This window comes from Lissotriton vulgaris, chromosome 10 (assembly GCF_964263255.1).
Source record: "Lissotriton vulgaris chromosome 10, aLisVul1.2, whole genome shotgun sequence".
Taxonomy (NCBI): domain Eukaryota; kingdom Metazoa; phylum Chordata; class Amphibia; order Caudata; family Salamandridae; genus Lissotriton; species Lissotriton vulgaris.
This window is the reverse complement of record NC_141698.1, coordinates 21145826-21173213: the sequence shown is the minus strand read 5'-3', so window position 1 is coordinate 21173213 and position 27388 is coordinate 21145826. Positions and strand designations below refer to the sequence as shown.

Below are 27388 nucleotides of genomic sequence, written 5' to 3'. Positions count from 1 at the left end.
CACTTTTGTAAAAATTGAAGCAATTTTACAAAAGTGCTGATTTCGCAGGCACTTTTGTAAAAATTGCGGCATTTTTACAAAAGTGCCGATTTTGCAGCAAACCGCGAAATCCTGGAGGGTCTGCTATAATTGGCATGACCTACCCCATAAGCCCCTAGTATGTAATAGGGCAGGTGATTGAAACTACCTAGAAGTCTCCAGTATCCTGGGGCATGGCAGTTTAGAGTCCAGCAGATTTTTCTGCACTTGCATGTGTGCACTACTGAAACCTGAGGTCAGTTTAAAAGCAGACTGGTGGCCATGACAGCTTTTAAACCGTAAATTGTGCCCAAACTCTACTTTAGGGGTATGGGCCCTTAAAAATGAAAAACCTACCATGTTTTTGCATATTGGGGACCACCAGGCCCCCCCCTAGGTATCCCAGAGGTGGGGGCGGTCAGTTTTCTACAAGGAGCGACTTATAAAATGAGTTTTTATATGCCTGGGTAAAGTGAAATTTTACATTTCACTCCCCACATTGTATTAAAGAGCTGCTCAAATTCGACTTTGCTGCTGGAAGAATTGGTTAAGGGTGATCTGCAATATTTCTGCAGATTCAGAACCCCTGAAGTCTCTCCTAGTTGCACAGGCGGTGGGGGTCCTGTAGAAATTTGGGAAATACTTATAAAATAGGTTTTTATAAGCCCTGGTGCTAGAAAACTGGCCCAAGTCATTTTCCCTATTGCAAACCCCATGGCCCATAGGTTAACATGGTAGGAAGTGATTGATTAATAAATATTGATAGGAGTGAACTAGCCGGACCATTCAAAGACTTCCCAGAATGGTAGTAGCAAATCCAACAATATTATATTGTTGAATTTCTCCTAAAGTGTACATACAAGAAGTTATGAGACTTTGTAAGTCCAAATTCAGCCTTTCAGTGGTCTGCCCAGATTGGTCAGAGTTAAGTGGATTAGCCAGGCTGCTGGGAGGGCAGTGTGCTGGTCTATAGGAATGCCAGGCCAGGAGGTGGCGTCGTAAACTATGCTCTTCAAAGGCAGAGGGGAGGCCTGGGTTTCAGCTTCAATCCGACACTCTTGAGATAGAGTCAGGGCTAGGCTTAAGGAAGGGATGTGCAGATGGTAGGGGGAGAGTCCATGGAAATAAGCCATCCCAGGGGGTGTGTTTAGCCAGCTCTTACCTCTTGCTGGAAAATCAGCCATTATGGATTTGGAAGAATGATGCACTCTGGGACAAACTAATGCCACACTCTACAGGATGTGGTCGTAACTATGAGGAGTTGCCCTGCTCTCATTGGTCAGCAGTGACCTGGTGCTTGACCGAGAATTTTGAATAAGTATCTGAGAGAGGCAGAGCCCTCCAGATCTGCTGCTTAAAACTGAATGAATCAAGAAGTGCCCTGCTAAAGATTTTGCTGTGTGCAAGGAACTAAGGCATGACCTATGAAGACTGCACCATCTGAAACTACAGCCCTGTGGATTACCTTGCTGCCAAAGGACTCAAGAGTTGAACTCCCTGCAAGCTACAGGTTAACAGAGCTCACCTGGACAGCCCCACAAAGAATTCAAAGCCTGGAGTACCAGTGGATTTTTAAGGGTTTTGTTCAAGTGGATTGCGGAATTGAAGTTTCACTTTGTATGTATGTATGTATGTATGTATGTATGTATGTATGTATGTATGTATATAGCGCGCAACAAACACCCCACGGGTACCCTGGCGCTAAAGATACGTGAAATACAGACCAGCAGGAGCAAGAAGGATGACTAAAGCTGGGATGCGGCCTAAAATGAGCATTACTGAAGCCCAACAGTTAGTTTCTAGGGAACAACCAGGTTAATCTTTTTCCTGAACAGGGACAGAGTACTACATTGTCTGATTTCCAGCGGAAGCTCATTCCAAAGTTTCGCAGAAGCGACACTTCAGGATCTTCCTCCCAGTCTGGCCCTGTGAAACCTGGGTACACTTGCCAAGTAAGCAGAAGAGGAGCGAAGACTCCGGGTAGGTGTATACCAGACCAGTTTCCTCAGCAGTGGCCTAGGACCAAATCCATGCAGCGCCCTGAACCCAATACAAAGTGATTTAAAAAGTATTCTTTGCTGCACAGGGAGCCAATGTAGGTCAGCTAGGCACAATGAGGCGGAAGAACCCCTTGGTCTGGACAGGGCTAGTTTCGCTGCTGTGTTCTGACCACACTGCAGTCTCTGGATTAGATATTTGGGAGATTCCAACAGTAAGGCGTTACAGTAGTTAAGTCTACTCAAAATAACGCCTTGAATAATCATAAGACCGAAACAGCACCCCACCCTCTTGTTCACTTGAGTCTCCAGTGACAAGTTGGTGTTGAACAGGACACCCAGGTTGCGCACAGTCATAGATGGCGCCAAAGGAATGGAAGTATCAAGCAGCCAGAAGTTACAAGGAAGAGGCCGGGGAACCTTCCCAACTGCGTAATGTAAAATTTCGGTCTTACCCGAGTTAAATTGTAAGGAGTTATCACGTAGCCACTGCGCAGTATTATGCATACATGCATGAAAATCCTCGAGAGCATTAGGTTGGATTCCATCCAGGGATAGAATGATCTGAGTCGTCAGCGTAGTTTACTACCTACACATTGTGGGCCCGAATGATATTAATCAGAGGGCTCAGATAAATGTTGAATGAAATTGGGCTAATAGCCGACCCTTGTGGAACACCGTGACAGATGTTTGTGAAGGCTGACTGGAATGGAGAAAGAGCCACTGCCCGACACCTGCCAGATAAATAGGAATGAAACCACTTTCAAGGACCCTCTTGGAGATTCCAGAACCTTGGACCTTGGATTGTGTGTTGGATACTTTGGGACCCGCAAGCAGTACTCCAGGAAGGTGTTTTAACTGGACCCAGCTTGCTGAAGAAGGCATCCAACCACAGTGGTGAGAAAATTCTTCAGAACAATTTATAAAGGTGTGTCCCTAACAGAAAACGAAATTACTAAAAGGGGCACTGTTGATTTCTAAGCACTAGAAAGTGACTAATCTTTAACAATTCATATCTCTGGTTTCCTACAATGGATTTTTTCGTTTTGGTGTCATTTAAAAGATAAAAATATTACCTATTTTCATAAATTGGTGTTGGATTTTTATTTTGTGTTGTGTCTTAATTATTTACTGAAATTGTGTTTTTAAATTCTTTACATGCCTGTCTTTGAAATTAAGCCTGTCTGCTCGAAGCCACATTACCAAGGGTTGAGCATAGGAATAATTTTCTAAGACCTATGTTGAGTCCATTCATGTGTTAGTGGCCTTATTGCCAGTGGCAGACCTACATTTGCCCCTACCAATAACCCACTTTCCAACAACAGCCAATTGGACACTTTAGGGTCAAGGCACCGGCACGGCGGTCTGGTTAGCAGGCCTCACTGCACTCCGCTGAAAAACTTGGGGTGACCATACAAAGGACTATTTCCTTAGGATAATTTTTCTACATCTGTGCCAGTGCCAAAGACCCAGAGGGGAGCGGTCTGTGCTGAGGAGGGCTGGGTCTTGAGCTGCTTGCTCAGCACTGTAGATGGAGTCTGTCAGCACCAAAGCCTTGGATCGGTGCCAGCCATGGCTGGTATGCAGTGGCTGATAGAAAGGCTGTGCCACAAATTGTGGGCTGGATGCCAGACCCTGGAGAGGTGATGGTCACAGGATGGTGAGAGATTTACTCCCAGCCCAAGTCTTCGGCGTTGGCCCAGTGTGAGCTGCAGGTCTGCAGCCTCGGAGTCTGAAGGAGAATCTGGGTCAGGGTTGAAAGCAGCCGCTTGTTTGACATCCACCTCTTTCGACATCCTCCCTGGAGATGCCAAGGGTTTCCCAGTCTTGCTGCTGTTCCATGGTGTGTCGAGCGAGCTGAAGATCCAGACTGTTTTGGATGTTTTTTTGCACCAGAAGGTGAGTTAAGAAGAGCAGGAGCTCCTGTGTGCTCCGGTGACCAGCAGAGGTTGCAAACAATGTTGATCTGTCCCCCATTACTTGGAGCAGTACTGTGGCCAGTAATGAAAGGGTGTTTTCCATCACAGTGTATGCACTCTCAATGGGCAAAACTCAACAGAACAGTCCCTAGGAGGGAGAGGCCCTGAATGGAGCATCAAAGTCAGACATGGATCCGATGGAAGCAACATTACCAAATATTGAAATTGCAATGCAAACTGATTATCTCAAGGGAGCGGGAGACTCGAATGGCCTGGACCACGAAAGAAATGGCGTCAACTCCAGGCCCAGCGCAGCACATCTAACCCCCAATAGTCAAAGAAAACTAACAATGGAGTCAATGCCCATGCGGATTACCAGTCATAGGAGTCATCACTATACCTCGCGACTTGAAAGCCTTTAAAGAAACACAAGTTGCAGACGTCCAAGCTGAAAACTAGCTGCCAAGAACATGCAGAGTATGTATCTACAGCTACACATGCCGCAAACATTTTTCTAGATTAGAGCACGTTTGTTACTTCTGAAAACAGTTACTTGATCTCATATCTGCAGGTTTTTAAATACCATACCAAGGATATTTTATTGTTTGAACTGCCTGAGTTTGTATTGATTAACTTATAAAAATATTGATGAGCAAAGGTGGTGGGAAGTTTGCTAGTGAGAGCTCACTCATGAAATATTTAAGGGTTAGGCAGATGGTGTGAAGATTTAAGGTTTTGTTTGGCAAAGTCCTGCATACAACATTTAAGAGTTCAAACTAGAAGTAAGGCAGTGATCGGGTCAGAATCAGGTGGTCACCCATTACCTTGAGATTAATATAAACTCATCACTCGGGGAGAAAGAGGATAACAAAACGACAGATGTTCGCAGTCCTACAGCTGTGAAGGCGTTCTTTTAATGTTAGCTCAATGTAGAGTGAATGGTGCACAAGTTAGTATTTTGAGATGGAGGCTTTTGATTTGTCTGAGGTGTGGCCAAGCACAGAAAGATCTGAGTATTTGAAGGCTGCAGTATTCCAAGCACTCCCATCAAGAGGTCCCCTGACTGCCTGCAATGGCCACATTTGAGGTTGAGAAATGGACCTCTTTTCCCAACCCAAGGAGCGAGTAAATTAATATCAGTCCGTGTCCTTGAACGTGTATTAATACTACAGCCAGGGACCTTTTAGCGTCAGTCGTGCATGACCTGGGTGTGATCTGAGAGTTTATTTATGCGCTGAGAAGCCATCCAACTGCTCCTTACATTCAAGGTGGATCATGGCAAGTTTACATTTGTTCATAGCTTTTAGAACACTTGTTCAGGCTGCTACGGTCTTGGTTGTCCTCCCATTAACATTTTATTTCATCACATACATAATTTGTATTTTGTTGCACATATGATTGCTTGTTACCAACTTACCATTGGGAAGCCGTGGATGGGTTATTCACGTATCTGCCTAGTGTCCAAATAGAAGACAATCTGCAGTCCGTTCTGGCTTACTAGCAAAAACCATCACATTCGGAGAGATAGGAGGCCACACTTAAAGGAAAATCTACAAATTCCAGAATGGCGCGTTCTGCCAGCTTAAAATCCAGACTGGCCAAAGGGGCATATGACAAGGGACAACAGAGTAAGGATTAGTTACTTACCTGTAATCCTAGTTCTCTTCCAGGGGTATCCTCATCAAAGTCATAAGCAGTAGAATATTCCTGTCCATGCGCGGGACCCCAGAAACACTATATTATATGTGCCCCACTATATATATATATATCTATATATCTATCACATATAATATAGTGTTTCCGGGGTCCTGCGCATGGGCGGGAATATTCTAATGCTTATGACTTTTGATGAGGATCCCCTGGAAGAGAATTATAATCACCTTTCGGGATCTAGTAGAAGAGTTGGAGCTCAGTCCATGAAATGTCAGAATTAATTCTGGCAAGTGTATGTAATGAACTTGGGTCACCTACAACATAACCACAGCTCTTGGGACGTGTCCTGGTTTAGAGGGGGTGAGAGATCATCCAAGGGGCTTAAGTTTGCCACCTGGGATACGCATCATCACCAATTGTATATAACCTTTGAGTCCACTGCCATGCCAGCCAGCCAGGGATAGTCTAGTCAAACATTACCCTGGGCACATGGAACACATTTAAGGCACCTATACTAGCATCCCCTGGGACGCAGCCACAATGGAGCAGAGCGCATGCCTTCAGATACACCATAGGATATACAGAGCGAGGCTACATTCTAGTGCAGTTTACGTCAACCCCTACCCCAATTATTAAATCATGTCCCCAATGTCACTCTAGCCTGTTGAGGTGAACAGCTGTAAGGTAGCAACTGGGCACTCTGGCCCTCCCTTCCCCCACAGCCCCAATTATCAGCTGGCTCAAGCCTTGGCATTTACCCTCAAGGAAAGATCGGATCAATTCAGAAAGCAAGCAACACCCACCCAGAGAACGCTTCAAAAAAAGCCGGTTTGAGTTTACAAAGTGCTTACTGCCCACCATTCAACTTCCATTGAACTCATTTGATGCAAGATGGAACACTGCTGCTCGAACTGTCTGTGCAGCTACACCTGGGCAGAGATTGAAATATTAAACAAAGTTCCTTGCATAATAGCGGCTTGTAAAGGCTTCAGATGCAAAAAGAACAATTGATTGACATTGTTCAGTATTCTGTCCAACTATCACCCCGGTACAGCAAACTGGGCCTAAAATCATCGTTTTTGCTCGCCATTCCAGTTTGGACCCAGCCATCTTCAAATCAACCTTGGCCCTGCTCCCCATAGGAACAGTCTAGCTTGGACTGCTAGGCCAGGTCCTTCCTAGACCATAAACGAGCATCCTGGGACCGGTGAGGGGGTATCACCCCTCAACAGCAAGGCTAGTTTGACTCCAGTGGCATTGAGAGCACGGGACCCACGTCTGGGTATACCAGTCCCCCTTAGGGCAACAAATGCAAAAACAACTGGACGGAGCTCAACAATATCCCAACATTCACCCCAGTACAGAGTCAGGCCAAAAATAGGTAATAGTTTTTTGCTCACCATGCCATTCCAGTTTGGACGCAGCCATATGCAAATCAGTCTTGACCCTACTTGACACAGAAATCCGTCCCAGTTTGCTTGTTTCCAGCCCAGTGAGGACCTGACTTGACCGTTCAGGCTGGACTGTTCCCATGGGGAGCAGGGTCAAGACTGATTTGCATAAGGCTGGGTTTAAACTGGGGTGGCGTGATGAGCAAAAAACAATGGATTAAACCCAGATCTGAAAATGGGGGTGAATGTTTGATTTGTTTAGCATTCCGTCCATCATCTTTTTTTTGTAAAGGCTTCACTGGCAGAACTTCTATCAAGAACGAAACTGCCTGGCTGTAAGCAAGGGCTGAGCCACACAACTTTGAAAAACTTTGGCAGCATGAATAAAACGCTCAGTTGTAGCAATTAGTTTAAAACTGTATTGGACTACACAATTTAGGCTTGTTACTGCGAAGCACCTTGTCCCATCTTTCTACCTCTTTCCTTTCTAGGTCCAACATTATTCACTCACTTTGTTCTCATTCTGTGCTTCTTGCAGCATTTGGTGCAAAAAGAAAGCCAGAAAAAACCACTAGACAAAAGTATTATAGCATAACTTTCATTTATTTTCAATATCATTAAGAGCCAAGTACTGTAGTCGTGCACAAAAAAATATTTTATTTTATAAAAACGAACGTTTTAGTTAGCTGGTAAGTGGACCTGTCCAGCAGCAGTGTGTTGGCTATCTCCGGTGCACCAGTTACACCACAGATTAGTCTGGGTTGGGGCCTCCCAGACAAAGAACACCGGGCTCGCTTGTACAGGACAGTGGTCCCATGGAACTAGGGCGGTTATGGAACTAGGGCAGCATCAGAGCTTATGTAGAGATGGGAAGTACGTGTGATAAGAGGTGGTGGCACCAAGTCCAGGAAGTAAATTAAGCAACATAAACTAGTGTCTTTTTAGTGGCATTGTGAAAGCCCTAGAAATGTGCTTCAGCAGGTCCAAAGGTATGGAGTTGTCTTTCCGCACATTCCTCAGTCTCAAAGCTTTAGCAGAGGAGCACAGACCCAAAACAAGGACGCGAGTGGTGCAACCTGTCCCAAGGTACCAGCTCTGCAGAGGTGCAGTTACCCACCTGGTCACTCTATTCAGAAACAATAGGTAGACGCTCACCCATCACCCCTCCCAAAAAAAGTGCTTCATCTACTCAGTTTGAGCTACAGGTTGCGGGTTGGTACAAAAATGTACCAAATCCCAGAAACAAAGGATTCCGCTCAGAAACCATACGAGGACCAGGAGTAGGGGTAGAGCGGACCAGGAGAGGAGACAGCTGCTGGGACCAAGATGCATTCCGAAAGGCCCTTCTCTTTAGAACCAAACAAAAATGTTTGGAAGCCCCTTCCCCAAGCCACATGAGCACTGCATTGACATTTGGCCCAGGGCGAATAGCGACCATGGGACACAGGTAGTGTAAAGACCACTGAAAGTCAGGCTAGCGTTCTGGCAAAGGAGAAAGTCCATTAACCGCTCTAGGTAGATTGGGGCTGGCCAGGGGAGAAACCGATACGCTCAAGGTTGGAGGTTGGGCAGCAGTGAGCCTGGGGCGTGGGCCATTTTAAGGGATAGAGAGACGGTAGGGGCTGCCTGGAATGTGATCTTCCCCCCACTTCACCACCAGGATGTAATCCCCTTTGTCCTTCAGGAGGTATGTGACGTTGTAGAGGCGGTTGCCCAGATGTTTCACCACGATCTCCTCGCAGGGCGTTTTTGGGCCATGCACACCCACCAGCAGCATGTTGTTTCCTGAATAGGAAAGAAAGTTGAATCAGAAATCTGTAGCACAAGAAAATCTGCAGTCCATTTATCGCATGCACAGTTTGTTGAGACCTGATTGACCTCCTGCTCACAGCAGCGGTCAAAACGGTGTTGAACAACTGGAAGGACACAGCAAAAGCCACTTTTAAAGCCTGGTTCAACTGGGTCATTTTCCTAAGAGGAGCCGACACCATAATGCCCAACAGCCAAACGAACTCAGGGAAAAAGAGCGAGATATGGCTGTCACTAGACAACTACTTGTCCTCTCATAAGCCACCCTAAACACCCAGACCAGGCAACACTGCATAATCAAACAAGCATCCTACTCAACAACTTAATGCGCCTAAGTCTCTCTCTACTCCTACACCTCTCTTCTTTTGATCCTCTATCTCCTCACACCACCAGGGGGGCGGAAAGATAACCAGACAGGTGCAAAGGAGCAAGGGGGAAAATGGAAACGTGCAAGCCGGGCGAGAAGAAGACGTAACAAACTGAAGAATGGACTATCAAGAGCCAAACTATTGCAAGCCAATCTGGCAATCTGGACAATGCCGGACTACCCATCGGTGCTTCTTTCTTTACTTTTTCCCCATGTGATTCACCCTGTACCATGTAAATATGCTTTTTATTTTCAATAAAAAATTACTGAAATTAAAAAAAAAATGTAAATAAAAGTCTCACCCCCCCCCCCCCCTCCACCCCCCAAAACATGATCTGAAACTGTCCCTAAATTACACATCAAAGGCACACACCTGAAGAAAATTTAAAAAAATCAGCCAGTACCTGGCCTCAAGGACTTTCAGACATGCGTGGGCTTTACAAGATTAAGTCTAGCAGCAAATCATTTGCCAAAACTGTTCAATCCGCTGTACCCAAATTCTCTAATGTCTGGGCTATAAAAGGAGTCAAATTGTTTCTCTGCAAAGAACCTAAAACATCAGGGTCCATTTCGGGTATGTACATTTTGGTAAGATGGTGAGCAAATCTGACCTGCCCAGAGGTAGGCGAGCGACTTCGGAAACAACGCACCAAGTCCAGATCTCCAAATGCCAAAGCGAATACGCTTCCAAGTAAAGTGGGTCAGCAAAACTCTCCAACTGAATGAGAGAGAATGTCGAGGTAGGAATTAAAGTTCGATTCTTCACAGGAGACAGTGGAGAAGGATTGGACTCCTGGACTTTAATTGAGAAAGGGGTGTGGCTCATTTAAAAAGTTGTGTGCAAAACAACTTGTTGCTGTGCATGGACTGTAGTTCCGCGAGTTCGTGGGTCTGGTTCGGGTGTTCCGAACCCGTTCAAATAAGGTAGTCGGAAATAGACTATTTTGGTTTCAGCAGACCGCAAATGACTAGTGTAGCGTGTATGAGCGTTTTCGCATGAATCGATCTATGAGAACACTCTGTATTCAAGGATTTAGTTTGAACCTTTGGGTTCCATTTTGTGTACAGCAGCCATTTTGAGTGGTTGCCCTCACATAGGCCGAGGATTACGGCCGAACGAGTCCTTGAGACACGTATGTCTTAGCTGACTTCTGAATGACCTGGCCGAACTGACTCCGTGCTCGAGGCTAACGTCGCTGAGCCAGTTCCTTGTTAAGCAGCTGGTCAGATAAAGATCAAAGAGTAGGGCAGGCCCGAGTTTATGGTACACTGCTCCCACCTTTCTATCTCACTTCCAATCTGTTTCTGTTCCTTCACGACAAAATCACCGATTTGGGTTGAGGGTTTATGATGGGTTTGTCCGGCCTGACTGAACAGGATATGGAATGTGCTTGGTCATTTCTGGTGGGCTGGACAACGGAGAATGGGATTGTCGTCATACGCTACTTTCAAAATGTTACTTTGCTATTGGTCGATTTGTATGAACTCGATGCTAATTTGGAATGTTTCTCGAGGCTTGATTTTTGGCATAAAAGACCATGCTCCGCTCATTGAATTTGTGCAGTCTCTAGCGAATCACCAGTGTGTGCTTTGTAGATCTCTGTTCCTGGTTGAAGCCAATAAACTTTGGTCTTTGACGTCATCAAGAAGTATCCAGTGTCTGTTTGCCAAGACAAGAGAACTCGAAGGTATCAGGCGTTCTCCCGGACGCTGCTGGGTTCTAAAACCCGGTCCTTCAGGCAGGTGAAAGTTTGACTGTGCCAAGGAAACAGCAGGACAGAAACAGTAGATTAGCGGGTGTCAAAAGTGGCCACTTTCCACCAATACGTATCAAGTGACATCACAGGCAGCTCAAACTTCACTTCTTTGAGGTCACTACATATTGACAAATAGTTTTGTGAGCAGGTCTCCACCAGATTTTCTTCCGCAGCTCCGATCAGTAGTGAAAGGGGTCATGGCAGAGTCCCCTCCCAGTAAGGTACCTAGGGTACAACTGTACTGCACCTCACACCCAGAGTGTAATCTGATGGAAATGTGCACCTCCCAGTGCAGGAAAGAACTCACGACTGCACTGAAAACAGCACCCTGGCAAAATCCAGTCGCACTACAGGCGATGGTCCCAGGTTCAGCATCAAGATGGACTCAACCCCACTGATGAGATGTTCCATATGTCCCTCACTAAGGGCACAACTGTGGACCACCTAATTTGTGGTGCAAATTAGCACAACTGCTTGTTTGACCTATTCCTAAATATAGCGTTGGTGCAGGGGCCAAGGTATCCCCCATTTGTATGAAGCCACACCCCTCTGGCGAATGAGGGGCTGCAGTCTTGGGATTCCGCATGTTCCATACTGCTTAAGTTGCCTGCAGAAGAGTTTATGGTATCTTTTCCAAATGAGCGCCATTGGGCTCTGGGTAACAGGATGGCAGTCAGATTGCGGCAACGCCAACACTAAAGATATTGGGACCATTTCCACGAGGAAAAAGATTCCTTTCAGCGGGGCCTCGTGTTTTTGTTGGAAGGCCCAGGAAGGGGACTCCCATTTGGGAGAGGGAGTTCACTTTGGAGATTGCCTGAAGGCCTTGCCCTGTCAGAAGGTCTTCAGGTGCCTGGAGGCAGTCTCAGGCTGCAGTGTCACGACCGGGCCCCAGACATCACAAATTGTAGATGGGGGCCCAAAACGGACATCCTGTTCCTTCTGCAAGGCTTAAACCCGGAGTACCTCTGCACCGATACTGCACATAGTCAATATCAAAAGCGGAGGGATTTTCAAGTGAAATGCAGACAGACCAAGCTGGAGAGGCAAACACAGCAACCCAGGTCAGCCCTCAGACTAGCGCGCAATATATCCTAGTGACGGTCGCAGCTTGAGCCATTTATCACCGCCTTGAAGCTCTGAAAAATCTTTGCTTACGAAAAGGTTTTCCAGGTCAGTTTGAATCCTGAAAGGAGTTTCCACATGGTGAGGAATCAGTGTGAAAATGTATCCATCGGAACCAGTCGGATAGACTATTCCCAGGGAAGTCGCTGTCAGTTCTATAGGGATCCTCCAGGCCATACGATGATCCAACCAAACTGGGGATAATGCCTTCGCTGGTCGACATCTCTGGCAGCAGAGCTCATGGATGCACAGGGTCAGGCCACTGGAGATGCAAGACTACAGGAACACGATACTGCTCAGGGGTGGCCCAGAAGAGTAGGTGCCAACCTGATGAGATCCTCCTCAGACAGCCGGATGGCCTTAACCTACAGGGGGTTGGATGATGGATCTGGAAACTCCGGTCCAGCTTCTCAGTGGAGGGATCTTATCCAAGGACAAGAGAGCCCAGCGCATGTGAATAGCGCAGAGACTAAAAACTGTTTGGGGAGCTGGGCCACTTCCTTGAGGAAGTTATCCTTGCTATTGCTTTAGTTTTAGTGTTACGATCTTAGATCATGCCTCAGCAGGTGAACTATGTGGTAGTAACGGAGATGCAAGAAGGTACGGCCACAATGTCGGTTTTCTATCCCAGACACCACAAGCTGAGGTATGTGGATCTGACAAGGACATCTTTTTGCAACATCTGTGATAATGCTTATACTCAAACTTTCAGAGGATACATTAGACCTTGCTGCTGTCAAAGGGAAATATTTTGCCAGCTAATGAGAAAAGCTCCAGATCCACGAAAAGGCAGTGAAAAACAGAACTGACAGCAATGCGCTGGTTACTGCCGAGACCACATGGCACCACTGGAGATCCATTCCTTAGGAAAAGGGTTTCTGGCCAAGTTTATAGGAACAATGAAGAGACCTGGTCTCCTGTAAGGGATACCAGCCAAGTTTATCTTAAGGAGGATTGCATGAAAGATCTGAACAAGAGCGAAGGTACAGCATCACTGCATCTACCAGGTAGGATTTAAGATGGATATACTTTTGCAGACACCATGGCATGAAGATATGCTTCAGCCCACAAGAACTCAATATTGAAATGCCCATTCTGGTAGAATTCAGAGCCTGATTGCAAAGTTCATTTATTCCACATTGACAACACAAGAGGAATTAACTGCTGAATCCTGTGCTTTCAATATGAAGACATTTCTGACACCCTGGCGGGGAAAAAAAAAATCCACCACAAGATTTTAAAATTGAATCTCTTTAAAGAAACCAAACTGCCTTTAATCATTCAACAAAGAAAGAAATTGATGAAAGCCACCATACAAGCACCCACCTGCTTTGCTACAGTCAACCGTAAAAGAGTTCTTCTGGCCTACGTATGCCTTGTTTAAGCCAAGCCCCTTGGCCACCACCTTGCTGGCATCCGAGACAGACTTTGGCATTGCACTTTGCTGTGGAAAAGCCTCGGCTTTGGTGTAGGAGTCCACAAACACAGAGGAGGTTTCGTGATTACTGTGACTACTTGCAAGACGAGATCCTATTGAACAGAGAAATATTCAAGAAAATTAGTCTTGGTATCCCCCAAGCATCCCTAGTGCCTCCCACTCTACAAACTGGTCAAGGCGTCCTCACCAGTGATCTTTGCTTTGAACGGGCTGCCCACAATGTGATATGGTCCTCCATACTTTATGGAAATCAAGTAGCTGCCAGGGACCATGGGAGTGTAAGTGACCTTGTATCCCTCTGCACACTCTTGGCAATCCATCTTGACCTTGGACGGCCCATCTATTGTGACAGCCAAAGCACCAGGCCCGGCATGCGTCGTGTTCACGATAAACTCTGCTGCACTACCTGCAAAAGACAAGGTTGGGTCAGGCTCCAAACATCTAAAGATGAACTCTAAAGGTGCCGAAGCAATCCATGTCGTACCAGTGATTCCTCTCTCCAAGCCAGCGCCATAGGCAGACACCATGCCGGGGTCACCTGCTTGACTGGGATCACCGACTCGGATCTTGAATGGGCTTCCCGGGATGTGGCAGCCGTTAAATTTCACATCAACCACATACAGGCCATTTTCTCTAGGTATGAATCGCACAGCGTACTTATCTGAAACACAAACGTTTAGTTACTACAAACACCAGCACTTATAATTCAACAGTTTATAAGAAGGAGTAACACCAAGAGGAGCTTGCCCAAGCCACACCCCAATGAGGTAGCTGAAAAATGACTAGCAGCACTGGCACAACCAGGTTTGGTACATGGATTTAATGTATCGGAGAACACAATTAAGGCATCTTATTTCCCCTACCTCCACGGCAAACAATTAATCCACATCTTTAAAGCGGCACAAAACCAAAAACGTTCATGAATAACTTCGGAGTTGGGCTCCTGGACCCAGCCCAGTCTTGCTTTGAATTTGTTTATATACCTAGTATTTAATCCCAACATCCAACTCCCTTGTTTTACAGTCCCCCACATTATTCCCTTTAAGTCTAGCGCAGTCAATTCAGGATTTAAAACACAAATAGTAAAGCCAACACACGTAATATCAAGTGAGGTGTCAGGAGTCACTCCATTGCCAGAAGACGTCAGAAAAAAGGCCTCATTCTCCAGACTTGCTCCATTGTAGACACTATGTGCGGTTTGAAATCACTGAAAAGAAACATGCAGTGCAATCTTGTCGCCTAGTCAAATCCAACAAATGCGCACCATTCCCGCACACATGCAAAGTTAGCACAGCTATCCTCAGACACATTGCGTTCACTGGAAAAGATACAAGAAGCATTAAATTTAAAAACCAAGATGTGGTTAAACCGCCCCCCCCCCCCATGTTTGGTACCACCTCAACATGGACGGTTCCACTATTCCGCTGTAAACGCCTACGTCCCCTCCCAGCCAACAGCCGCCTGCTCCTCTTTGAGGGAGGTAGAGAGGTAAAGCTCAGATTAGTCTCCCTCTAGCCCCACTGGGCCAGGGAGACGCCTCACCTTCGTCGATTTCCGTCACGTAACACTCCTCCAGGGCCCCCGAAGGGCTGTGTACTTTGGCATCAATGACTCCTTTGGCACCGTTGAGGCTGACTGCAAAAGAGGCTGGCTGGTTGACCTTTAACCCTGACTCCTAAAAGCACATCACATCAGTTAGACATACAGGAATAAAACAAAGACCGGTGCACAGGTTGGATTTTTCGACTCCATTGGCTTGGATAATCCTGTAGAAAGATGAACCTTGAGCTCTGGGTGATTATTTGAACCGCCAAAACCTTCAACATTAGCTAACCCAACCCTTGATGGGGAAATGGCGAGGCGTTCACATCCCTTAGACACCCCTCTCCTTTTTGAAGATGAGTTTCACATGGACACCCCCACATGTAAGTGGCACATGCGAGAAGTAGCCAGGGTGCTGTAGGAGCACAGGTGCAGAAAAGTGCAGTGAAAGGGAGTTAAACTAAACACTGACCAAGGCTTCAAGTGCAGAGTCTTTGCAGGACATAAACCTGAAGGAAGATTAAGGGGTTGCCTTTTTAACTGAGACATTGTTATAGGAGGCTTTCCATGGACATCCTCTATTTGACTATAGCTGGGCCCTGGGAAGTCGCTGCAATAAGGGGCTGATCTCAACTGGGTCAGTAAGCAAGACGAAGATCAGAAGAAGCTGCACCCTTCGGGAAAACAAGAAGCGAATGTGAAGGACTTAAAAAAAGAATCTAATAAAAACTGTTCCATGTTGACGAGAGGCACATGAGTTTATTTTAGCTGTAAAAATATCAACTGGCAACAGTGGCAGGAAAGCAAAGTAGCTTGAGAGGGCAGAACCAGAGAGCAACAGCTTGAGGATGGAGCTGAACAAGGACCCTAAGAAGGTGGACAGAGTGGCGGCACAATTCATTTAAACGTGCAACTAAAGGGGGCAGGAGAGAGTTTAGTGTCCAAAAACTAACCAAAGGACCAGTTGGCTTGAAAGGAGAGAAGTACCCACAGGGCAAGGGAAAAAAAGTATATTTGAGACTGCAGACAGGTATTCCAGAGGAGAGGGCCAGGAGAGTAGTGTCTCCAATCAGAGGCAAGGCATTGTCACTTTTATAAATAATTAAAACCTTAAAATGGCAGTAGACCAACATACCATCTTACCTGTGTGCAGCTACAAGGTTTAAAGAGGGAGAGATGCAGCGCCGGAGGCACTTTCAGTGGTACCCAACCAGCAACCCCAGCCATCATTCTGACTCACATTCCACACTTACACGCGGAGGACACCACAACTCTCCAATCTCCCCTGAGGTGCCCCTACTTTGTCCCAAGCCCCAACACACCATTGCAGAGACCAGGTCAAGCAGCATGCCACTGTTGTGCTCTCCAAAACTCTCCCTCTTTAAAACATTAGCCACACTTCGAGTCAGAGCAAACAGAAGGAAAGAGTCCTGTTAGAAGCCTTTAAAAGAGACACGAGAAAAACACATAACACAGGCCCCCCCATTTGGCCAGCTGGGGAAGGCTCCTCCACCATCCTGCAGGTTCTTGGTTTATCTCAGTCTAGTTTTTAAGTGGATAAAGAAAGCTCCTCCGACCCATTTACTTTCCAACCTAGATTTCCAACGGAGGCGTCTAAAAGGCAAACGTCGGTAGCAGCGAACCTCTGTTGGGCAGATAGGATTCACAGTTCTTTGCTTACAAGGAAGAGGCCATTAATGGTACCAGTCACACATGTCTGGGGTCTGGTCTGCTTGTTCAAGTACCCAAACCTGGAAGGTGGGAAGACCAACATTTAAACTTAAAGTCTTAAGACAATGTCTGCCTGCATTTCTATATCCCCTGCATGCGGAGGCGCATCTACACAAAGGAAGACTAGGCCAATGTGCAATTTAGACACAAGGGCTGCAGTCTAAGGGGTGACACTCAAGGTGATCACACAGCCTGTCAAAAGCTCTTGCCATAATACACATACTAGAGTGTATGAAGTAGAGGTGGTACGGGTGCAAAGGCAAGCACAGCGACTGCATTAGTCCAGCCACCTAGTTAGACTGAACATGGTGAACTTTCAACTAAATGGCAGACCACATCTCAGCACAGATTAGTTACCATCAGTGCAGCTAAGTTAGGCCATCTAGTCGACACCAAACAAATACACCCTGGGCTATATTATGCAGGTCCTATCCAGTACACCCCTTAAAACTAAACCTTTTTCAATTTCCTTACAACCTCAAACTAGGCACTCCGCTCTAGTCTGGCCTCGGCCATCTTCTGAAGCACTGCTTTGAATGCAGCCCTACCTCAGGCCCAGTCTAGTGTCCCTTCTACGCAGATGGAATTTGTGCCTACTACTGTCAGCTTGAAGGCCCTCCTCTGTGCAGCTCATCAGGTCCTAACTTTCAACCATTAGACAGGAAGTGAAGGCCCCGGCTTGGCCGATAGGGGGGCGAGGAGGATGGTTTTTCCCAGTGCCTCACCTGAAGACTGGTAACAGTGAGCCTGCGGGCGTCATCAGATGGCGTGGTCACAGGAACAACAAAGGGGCTGTCTGGGATCGGGTCATCGTTGAACTTCACAGACACTTCATAATCTCCTACAGCAGGAAAAGAAGAAAAAAAAAAAGTCTCAGGCCGAACATGTACAAAAGGGAAATAATTTGCAAAAGCCACTAATTGAGGTAAATTCACATGCTTTGCACTTTCAGGACTACTTCTGAATGGGAGATCTTGCAACACTTAATGAGGCATTCAAGGTTCTGACGTCAGAGACCAAAAGAAAAACATTACTTACAGGTAACAGGTTTGCAGATTGCAGCGCTTTAGATTCACATACTGTGCAAACTCATGGGATCTAGTGTTTGGCTTGGGACAGTAAGTTTTCCTCCAAAGGAGTTTGGGTTTAGAGGTAAACCGTAGCACCTTCCCTGAAGCCCACAACACATCAGAAAGAGGCTCCCCTAAGCGTGCGAGTTCTCTCTTAAGGATAAGTATGTGATGAGGCAAAGAGAAACCGTATCAGCCTACTCGGGGCATTATTGCAAACAGTGCAAATGTCCATTTAAAATCCACCCAGGTGCATTATGCTTGCATTCAGGAAGGTGGGCAGGGTACATGTAATCTACAAACTGGAAGCTGAGTGACAGGTAACCGTGTTTTAAGCATGGGCAGTTTTAGATCACATGCTGAGAGTAGCTTGAAAAGCTTACGCAGTGGCGTGAGAGCAGAGATGGAAGAACTCTGGAATATAGTTTATCCCAACTAACTGCTCTGGTCTTGGACTCTGGACAGAAGACCATGTGGAGCCGTACAAATATCGGCTAACGGAACATTTCCTAGTAATGCCATTGTGTCCCTCTACTTGCGAGTTGAATTTGTCAGACGTGTGACACTGCTATATTTGGCATTGGCATAACATCTGGATGCATCCAACAGTCCACCTTGCCAAACCAACCTTGGAAGAAAAGGTTTTACATGTAATCCTGGTTCGCTTTCAGGGAAATCTCCATTGTAATCATAAGAACTGAATAGTTCCACCCAGGTTTAATTTAGCTACATATAAACAATCTATACAGCGGGATAGTTGCTTGCATTGCTTTTTGGTAGCATAACAGACAAAACCTTAGCTCCTAAACAAACAGATTCTCCTAGAAGTAAATCTGCGACAGCTGCTTTAATGAGGAATATTCCCACTGCAGAAATCTCCACGGTGGCCACATGGCGATTTGTACCTGTTAGAGTTATTGTCTCAAATCAAATGCTGTAACAGATGCTCAAGTAGGACAACCCTCCTTGAGAAATATTTGCTTAATTCCTTCTGTTAGTCCTTTCTCCTCTTCCATCACCTTTTTAAGGTATCGGCTTGCTACTGTATTCATCGTTTACGATGATCAATGGAGATCCCTGAAGAAGGCAAGGTTTACCTGTATTCCAGTGTCTCCTTCAGGGGAATCTCCACTGAAAATCATGAACAGCCCTCCCTCCTTCCAACGGAAGGGGCAAAGTCGTCATTTCAGTTATCCTCCATCTTTCAGAAGAGGAAGTAGTTTCTTACCTGTAACTCCAGTTCTGCAGTAGGGGTATCTCTGTCATAGTCCTAATCTAGTGAATAGTCCCGCTCATGTGCAGGGACCCCGGAGCAATCAAAAATAATATCTTAAGCTGTCTTCTTTGCAGTACTGCATAGACACTTAAGAGAAAATTAAAGACAAATAATGCAGCCTATACCTGCAAGGCTACACGGTCCAGTACTTCAACTAGAAATACAAGGATATTCCACAAATATCCCACTTAAACCGGTCTGCCAGGAGGTTTCACCATGGAGAAAACTCCCCCCCCACCCCCCTTCACCAAATCCTTGGAATGAGTTCGGAAGGACAGGTCAGACAAGCTCCCATAGGCTGCCATTATGTAGCTTAAAAAGGGATACTGTGCCTTTAAGGAAACTTTCCAGAACCCTCCTGGTATCCCAGGATGCACAGCAACTCCCTCCACTTTCAGTTCTTTCGTTCCGGCTCCTGCTAGCAGGACCCTGGAGCATTGAGCTCCCTTTTTTGGGTTTGTTTCCTACTAATTGTGCACTTTTAAAAGTGTTCACTTGACGTGTTTTTGCCTGGTCTCATCTGGCTGGAGTTTCTCTGCTGTTTTGGCTGACTTATCAAATATGCCTGCCTTATTTGATAAGTGTCCTGAGTGCTCCAGGAAAAAGGCAAAATCGGATCCTCACAGGGTGTGCATCCTGTGCCTGCCTTATGTTCCTGAGGAGTGTGTTTGACGACTTAACAGATCCGCTATAGTATTTTGTACTCCTGGGACATGTTGGGCTAGGAGGAATATGTTCTGAGGTATGGCCCCACCTCCATATTTCCTGTGCTAGTTGCAGGGAGTGCGTGCCTCCTTGCTTCTGTATGCAATACATTGCTGTCATGTTGTCTGTGCGGACCAACATAGCTTTGTTTGCTACTTGCTTCTGGAAAACTTTTAGTGCCAGGAATACTGCTAGTAACTCCAGATGATTGATGTGGAGTAAGGAGTAGTTTACCTGTAACTCCAGTTCTGTAGTAGGGGTATCTGTTATAGTCCTAATCTAGTGAATAGTACCACTCATGTGCGTGGACACCAGAGCAATCAAAAATAATCTCTTAAACTGTCTTTGGTGCAGTCTTGCATAGACACAAGAGAAAATTAAAGACAAATAATGCAGCCTATACCTACAAGGCTACACTGTCCAGGACTTCAACTAGAAATGCAAAGGATATTCCACCAATATCACATTTACTACAATCTGCCAAGTTTCACTCACAGTGAAACTTCCCCTTCACAAAATACTTGGAATGATAGAGAGGAAGGGAAGGACAGACAAGCCCCCATAGGCTGCTATTATGTGTCTGGAAAAGAGATACTGTGCCTTTAAGGAACTCTCCAGAAACCCTCGGTATCCCAGAATGCACAGCCAAAGTCCTTTTACTTTCAGTTCTTTTTGAAGGTGTATAAAGTGAGGCCTGTAGCATACAATACAGTACCATTTTCTCCACCAGGGAGGCGGGCGGGCGCTTATGACTAACAGAAATACCCCCACTACAGAACTGGAGTTACAGGTTAGAAACTACTCCTTCTGTAGTAGGGGATCTCTGTGTATAGTCATAATCTAGTGAATAGAATGGCAAGCCCATCCCAACAACTAACCCGGCGGTGGAGAAAAAAAAAAAAAAAAAAAACCCACTATTGTGCAAACAGATTTCTTAACTAAGCGCTTGCCAAAAATTATGGACAGACTTCCACGTGGCAGCCCTGCAGATCTCAGCAATGGGAACATTACGTAGCAAAGCCGTTGTAGCCGCTTTGCCCCTGGTGGAATGAGCCTTAGGCTTACCTCCCAAGGTCTGATTAGCCTTTTGGTAACAACTGGATGAAGGACACAATCCACCTAAATATGGACGGTTTAGGAGGTAGCAAGACCAGTCCTGACTGACCCATAGTTGACAAACAATTGGTCTGACCTACGAATATCCTTGGTCTTATCCAGATAGAATTTCAGTATCCTTCTGACATCCAGGGAATGAATAGACCTTTCCGCTGGAGTGGAAGGATTCTGAAAAAACGTAGGTAAAGTTAGTCTGATTCACATGAAAATCAGAGATCACCTTAGGAAGGAACTTAGGGCGAGTACGCATCACAACCTTAGCAGCATGAAACACAGTGTAAGGTTCCTGGCAACACAATGCCTGAATTTCACTCACCCTGCGGGCCGATGTAATGGCCACAAGGAACGCCACCATCCACGATAGGTGCTGCAGTGAAGCCTTATGAATAGGTTCAAAAGGTTCCTTCATCCACCTGGACAGCACCACATTCAGCTCCCACGAAGGAGAAGGAAGCCGAACAGGAGGGAACACTTTCTTCAATCCTTCCAAAAAATCCTTTATCACAGAAATCTGGAAGAAGGATGTCTGTGAAGGGCATTTCCTGTACGCAGTTAACGCTGCTAGGTGAACTTTAATGGAATGGAAATTATGGCCAGCCTGAGCCAAATGCAAGAGGTATGGAAGGATGACATCTTCCTTGCAGGTCGTTGGATCAGTTCTTAGACGTGCACCAGATGCAGAATCTTGTAAGCATAAGAAGTCCTAGAGGAAGATCGCTTAGCCTCCTTCAGTAGGACCATGCAATCCTCAGGAAGATTCAGGTGGCCATATTGCACTCTCAGGAGTCATGTCGCCAAACTCAACAATGAGAGGTTGGGGTGCACCATCTGCCCCCCCCGAACTTCGTGAGAAGGTCCGGCCGACTCGGTAATCGCAGGTGAGGCAGGAGAGACAGGAGAGACAGGTGAAGCAGGTCAGTGAACCACCACGGTCTGGGCCATTCCGGAGCGATGAGGATCATCTGTGCCCTGGACTGGAACAGCTGGATGAGCACTGCCGGAATAAGGGGAATGGGTGGAAAAGCGTACAGAAAGTAAGCATGGGCGGAAAATCCGTTTCGCTCGCGGATTTTGCGGATTTTCGGGAAATTCGCAATCCGCGAGATTCGCGAATCTCCCGCAAAATCCGCAAATCCGCGAGCAGCGGATTTTGCTCGCACTGCTCGCACTGTTCGCGTGAGTTCGCGGCTTCCCAGTACAACTTCGCGCCCCGCGAATAAGTGCAAAATTGCAGAAATACGATCTAATCAAAACTGAAACTACTTACCAGGTTCAAAAGTTCAGGCTCATCATTAGTAGCCATTTCCTGTAGTGCTTGCTGAGGGGCCCCTCCAGAGTTCAGTTGCCAGTTGCAACTATTATGTGACCCTGCTCTGAACCTCAGAATAGTTACACATATGCCACAAAGGTCCTGAATTACAGCTAAGGGAGACAAGCAGGAGCCAGGCTGGAGGTTCAAATCCATTAATCAGCCCCTAATTCATTATTGTCAGTTGGGGCAGGGCAGGTGTTGTAACTAATTTTGCAACAATGAAAGCACTTAGCAAGTGCAAAAGTTCACTAATCAGGAAGCACTAAGGAAGCAGGTGCCAGCTAAAAAAATATTCTGTGACACATTAATCAGCCCCAAATTAATTCAGGTCACTTGAGGCAGGGAAGGTGTGCTTGCGTTGCCACAATAATGTACACTGACTGGACAACCAGAGGGTGCTGTGATGAAACAGAGGGTGGCATGGGTGGGCCAGAGGGTGGCATGAGTAGTCAGAGAGTGGCAGTGGTGACAGAGAGTGGCAGTGATGAAGAAGAGTGTCCCAAACAGGCTGGACACGTAGAAACAACAAGTTCGCGAAACTTGCGACCCGACAGGTAAGTTCGCAAATTGCGAAATTGTAAAAACCCTCGCGAACTGGCAGAAACACGGGCGAACACAAAAAAAAAAAATCCGCAAATTCGCGGGAATTCGCGGATTTTGCGGATTGCGAGTTCGCAAATCCGCAAAATTCGCGAACGCGAGATCCGCAAAATTCGCCCATGCTTAACAGAAAGCTCTTCTACCAGCTGATCCATAACACGTTCCCCAGAGTCCCCGGTTGGTAATACCTCGAGGCGAAGTCTCAGTATTTTCTGTTTTCGGCGGTGGTGAACAGATCTACGTCTGGAGTGCCCCACCTGGCGAAAATGTCTGCGAGCACCTCCTCGTTTATGACCCACTCGTGGTTTTCTTGAATCATCCTGCTGAGTGCATCCGCCTCAGCATTCTGGACACCTGGCAGATGAGTAGCAGTTATAGTCAGTCCTCTGGCTAGCAGCCAGTGCCAGATAGCCTGCGCTTCCTGTGACAGTGTGCGCGATCGAGCCCCCCTGCTTGTTGAGGTAATACATGGTCGTATTGTTAGTCTGTACAAGCAAGAAGTCTGTCTGGAAGACGGATGAAGGGCCTTCAGTGCCAAGTGAACAGCTCTGAGATACAGGAAATTGATGTGAAAGGTGGATTCCACTGGGGACCACGTTCCCTGGATCTGTAGATTGTTTGAATGCGCTCCTCAGCCATGGAGAGATGCATCCGTGACGATAGTCTGAATGGGAATGTCCTTGTGGAACCCCTTTGAGGAGATGCTCTGCTGAGCACCACCACCTCAGGGACTGTTGAGCATGAAGGGAACGCCTGATCTGGTCATCCCAGCTCCCCAGCTTCTGGTCCCACTGATCCTCCAGACACTCCTGCAGCGCCTCATGTGGCGTGAGGAAGATGCAAGAGGCCATCGACCCCAAAAGAGAAGACACCGTCCTCACTGTTGCAGATGGAACCACCATGAGAGCCTGAGCCTTCCGAAGGATCGATAAGCGTCTCTCCTCCGAAGTAGACATGCTTGATAAATTGATGGAGGCTCCCAAGTACTGTAGGCACTGGACAGGAGTCGGGACAGACTTGGACATGTTTATGTGCAACCACAGCTGGTTCAGCAGGACGGCCGTCCTGTTGAAGTGCAATTGTGTTTCCTGGAAGGTGGCGGCCTTGATCAACAAGTAGTCCCGGTAAGGGTAGACAAACACCTTGTTCTTTCGTAGGTGCGGTGCTACCACAGCCATGCATTTTGAAAAAGTCCTGGGTGCGGACCTTCAGACCAAACGGTAGTACGGTGTACTGATAGTGATTGGTGCAGACGAGGCATCGCAGGAACTTCCGGTGTTTCCATGCAATGGGCACATGGAAGTACGCTTCCTGTAGATCTATTGCGCAAAGCCAGTCTCCTCGCAGCAGCTGAGGATAAATCTGGTGCAAAGACAGCATCCGAAACTTCTCTGCGAATCCATTTGTTTGCTTGTCGCAAATCTAGAATGGGTCTGAACTCCTTCTGGTCCTTCTTGCACACCAGGAAGAACCGTGAGTAAAGACCCTTTCCCCTTTGGGACAGAGGAACGTCTATCACCCTTTTTCTTAACAGGGTATCGGCCTCCACTTGGAGCTCGCGCAGTTGGAACTGCGAGCAAACCGGCGGAAATCGCTGGAGGCAGGCTGATGAAACGAAGACTGTATCCATTGCAAACAATATTCAGCACCCACTTGTCCCGAGTAATTTTTCTCCACTCTGCCAAGTAATATTGTATGCTTACCCCCGCCGGAGGGGATAACGGATGAGGAGGAAGTAACCTCAGGGCCTAGACCAAGCCGGGCCTTTAGGCATCGCTGAGGCCTGCTGGCCGCCCCTGCCCCTCTGGAGCTTCTGGAAGGGCCTTCGCTGGTACTGCTGCTGCTGTTTTTGCTGCTGGCCAGCTTGACGACCTTGGCCTTCCCTGGGCACCAAAACGTCTCTGGAAGGGACGGAAGGTCCGCTTCTGCTCTTTCGGCTTTTCCAACCCGACAGCAGTCAGGGTTTCCGCCTCGGCCTTCATGTGGGCCATCTCATCATCCGCATGCTTCCCGAAGAGCGTCGAGCCAGAGAACAGCATATTGGCGACTCTGCTGTGCCTCTGGTTTCAGCGATGTCAGGCGCAATCAGGCATGGCGTCAGATTAATCCTGTGGCAGCATCCATGAGCCGCCAAGAGAGGAATCTGCAGCTGAGCTGATAACCTGGTTGGATACCATCATGCCCTCATTGATTTCCTGGAAGTCCTCCCTCCTGTCCCTAGGAAGGTGCTCCAGAAACTGCTGCATGGACTCCCATAAAAACCGGTCATACCGACCCAAAAGAGCCATGGCACTAGCGGCTTTCATGGACGTATCCGCCGTACCGCTGATTTTTCATCCTGCCGAATCCAGCAGACGGCTCTCCTTATCCGGAGGCACCGTCGACAACGGGGCAGTAGCGTGCCGCTTTCTGGTCGCAGTGACAATCCCCGAATCTGGTACCGGGTCCGCAGAATCTGAGTGTGGGGCCCTATACTTTTTCTGCAGCCGGGAAGGAGCGGATTTCGTTGACGCCGGAGTCCAGAAGAGCTCCATCGCCGGTTTCTCCAGCCCCGGCACCAAGGGCAACAAGGGTCGAGACAGCTGCCGCTTGTGTAGGGTCTCAAAAATCACCAACGTAGAAGGTGTAGGAACGGTCATATTAATCCCCAGCTTCGCTGCCCCTCTCAGTAACACCACTTGGAATGTGGAACGAGACAATGTCATCGATCGGTGACACTCGTACGGGGGGGAAATCGGATAATGTGGGAGAGTACTCCCTGGCGCTGGAAGAATCCGTATGACGGGACCTTGACCTGTCCCTCCGGTGGCGACGCCTAGACCGCGTTGAAGAGCGACAGTCACTCCTTGACCGGTGTCTCCGTCTGGACCGTGACCTCGACCTAGGCCTCTGGCGATCCACTGGCCGTAAAGGAGGCGGAAACTGCGGAGGCAGAACCGGAACCAAAGGTTGCGGAGGCCTCGTAGGCGGTGACGGGAGGTGCGGCAGAGATCGAGACTGCGGAGCAGGCCGCGGTGGATGAGGGGGAGGTTGATGAGGGGGAACCTGAGGAGAAGGAGGTGTAGGAGGACAAGGAGGGGTCTCCTTAGGTAACTGAGGAGGCGTAGGAGTCCTGGGCCTCAAAGGCGAGTATTCCGAAGAACTCGTCATTCTCCTCTTCTGCGCAGGCCTTGACGAAGATGTCCTAGAGGCAGATGACGAGTGCCGGCGCTGCCGCGACCGTGGGCTCTCGGATGCAGAAGACAGGCTTAACACAAAGGCAGAGGACAGTCCTGGCCCTTGATCGCCTCATTGACGCCGACCTCTCTCCTAGACGTCGATCTTTTTCAACGTCTCAACCTCGATACCTCCCTAGACGTCGACTCGACGACGAACTGCAGTGTCGCTTCGACAGCGAAGGTCGGTCCCTCTTGGACCCATCTCGACGTCAATATTGTCCTAGACATTGACCTAGTCTGAGGTCTCTACATCAGTCCCCTCGACGTTCGCCCCAGAGCCCTGAGACGACGGGGAGCAGATGGTTGTCATCCCTCTCGACGCCGAGGCCATAGACGGAGATCTGTGCCTTTTTCTGGCCTTATCTTGACTGGGGAGCCCCCCCCCAGAGGCCGAAGCACGGGCAGAGGACGTAGTTTCTCCATGCCCAGACTCACCTTGGTCCTGGTGTCTCCTTACCTCCAGGCCTTGGAGTCGAATTTTCTCCCTGTCCCTCAGGGTCCTCTTGGAGAAAGATTGGCAAATCTCACAATCTTCAGGGACATGAGAGGATGGTAGACAGAGGATACACACTCTGAGAGTCAGATTTAGCTTTCTTCCTGGAACACTCAGGGCACTTGTCGACAAAGCTGGGATATTAGACAGAAAAACTGCCAAAACTGGCCAAAAACCCCAGCAAAAGGAAGAAGCAGTCCGACGTCGAGTGAAACTCACAACACTTGAAAAGTGCCAAAAAATTGAAAAATACCCAAAAAGGGAGAGCTCAATGCGAGCTCAATGCTCCAGGGTCCTGCTAACAGGAGCCGGAAAAAAGAACTGAAAGTAAAAGGACTTTGGCTGGGCTTTACTGGGAGACTGAGGGTTTCTGGAGAGTTCCTTAAAGGCACGGTATCCCTTTTCCAGACACATAATGGAAAATTATGGGGGCTTGTCTGTCCTTCCCTTCCTCTCTATCATTCCAAGGATTTTGTGAAGGGGAAGTTTCTCTGTGAGAAAAACTTGGCAGATTGAGGTAAATGTGATATTGGTGGAATATCCTTTGCATTTCTAGTTGAAGTACTGGACAGTGTAGCCTAGCTGCATTATTGGTCTTTAATGTTCTTAAGCTGTCTTTAGTGCAGTCCTGCATAGACACATAAGAGATTTTTGATTGCTCCGGGGTCCACGCACATGAGCGTGACGATTCACTAGATTATGACTATACACAGAGATCCCCTACTACAGAACTTTTGTTGTGGTGTCCACCTGCCTTGCATGGTTTGTTGCAGTAGGTGGGCTCCCCAGCCGGAGAGCGATGCGTCCGCAGTCAAGATTATCTGAGGAACTGGCTCTAGGAATTGTCGTCC

The 27388-nt window shown here is 47.4% G+C and overlaps 1 protein-coding gene across 5 annotated transcripts in view; it reads right to left on the bottom strand.

The window, feature by feature from the left end:
- Window positions 1-7562: 7562 nt before the first annotated feature.
- FLNA (filamin A) overlaps window positions 7563-27388 on the bottom strand; it is a 271749-nt gene continuing 251923 nt past the window's right edge. For all 5 annotated transcript variants that reach the window (XM_086940275.1, XM_086940274.1, XM_086940276.1 and 2 more), the window contains 6 exons: window positions 17473-17588; window positions 15017-15149; window positions 13959-14135; window positions 13662-13880; window positions 13363-13566; window positions 7563-8763 (listed from right to left, as the gene is read on the bottom strand). In XM_086940275.1, coding sequence (XP_086796401.1) covers window positions 8576-8763; window positions 13363-13566; window positions 13662-13880; window positions 13959-14135; window positions 15017-15149; window positions 17473-17588 — 1037 coding nt within the window. In that variant the 3' untranslated portion in view covers window positions 7563-8575. The remainder of the gene's footprint in view (window positions 8764-13362; window positions 13567-13661; window positions 13881-13958; window positions 14136-15016; window positions 15150-17472; window positions 17589-27388) is intronic.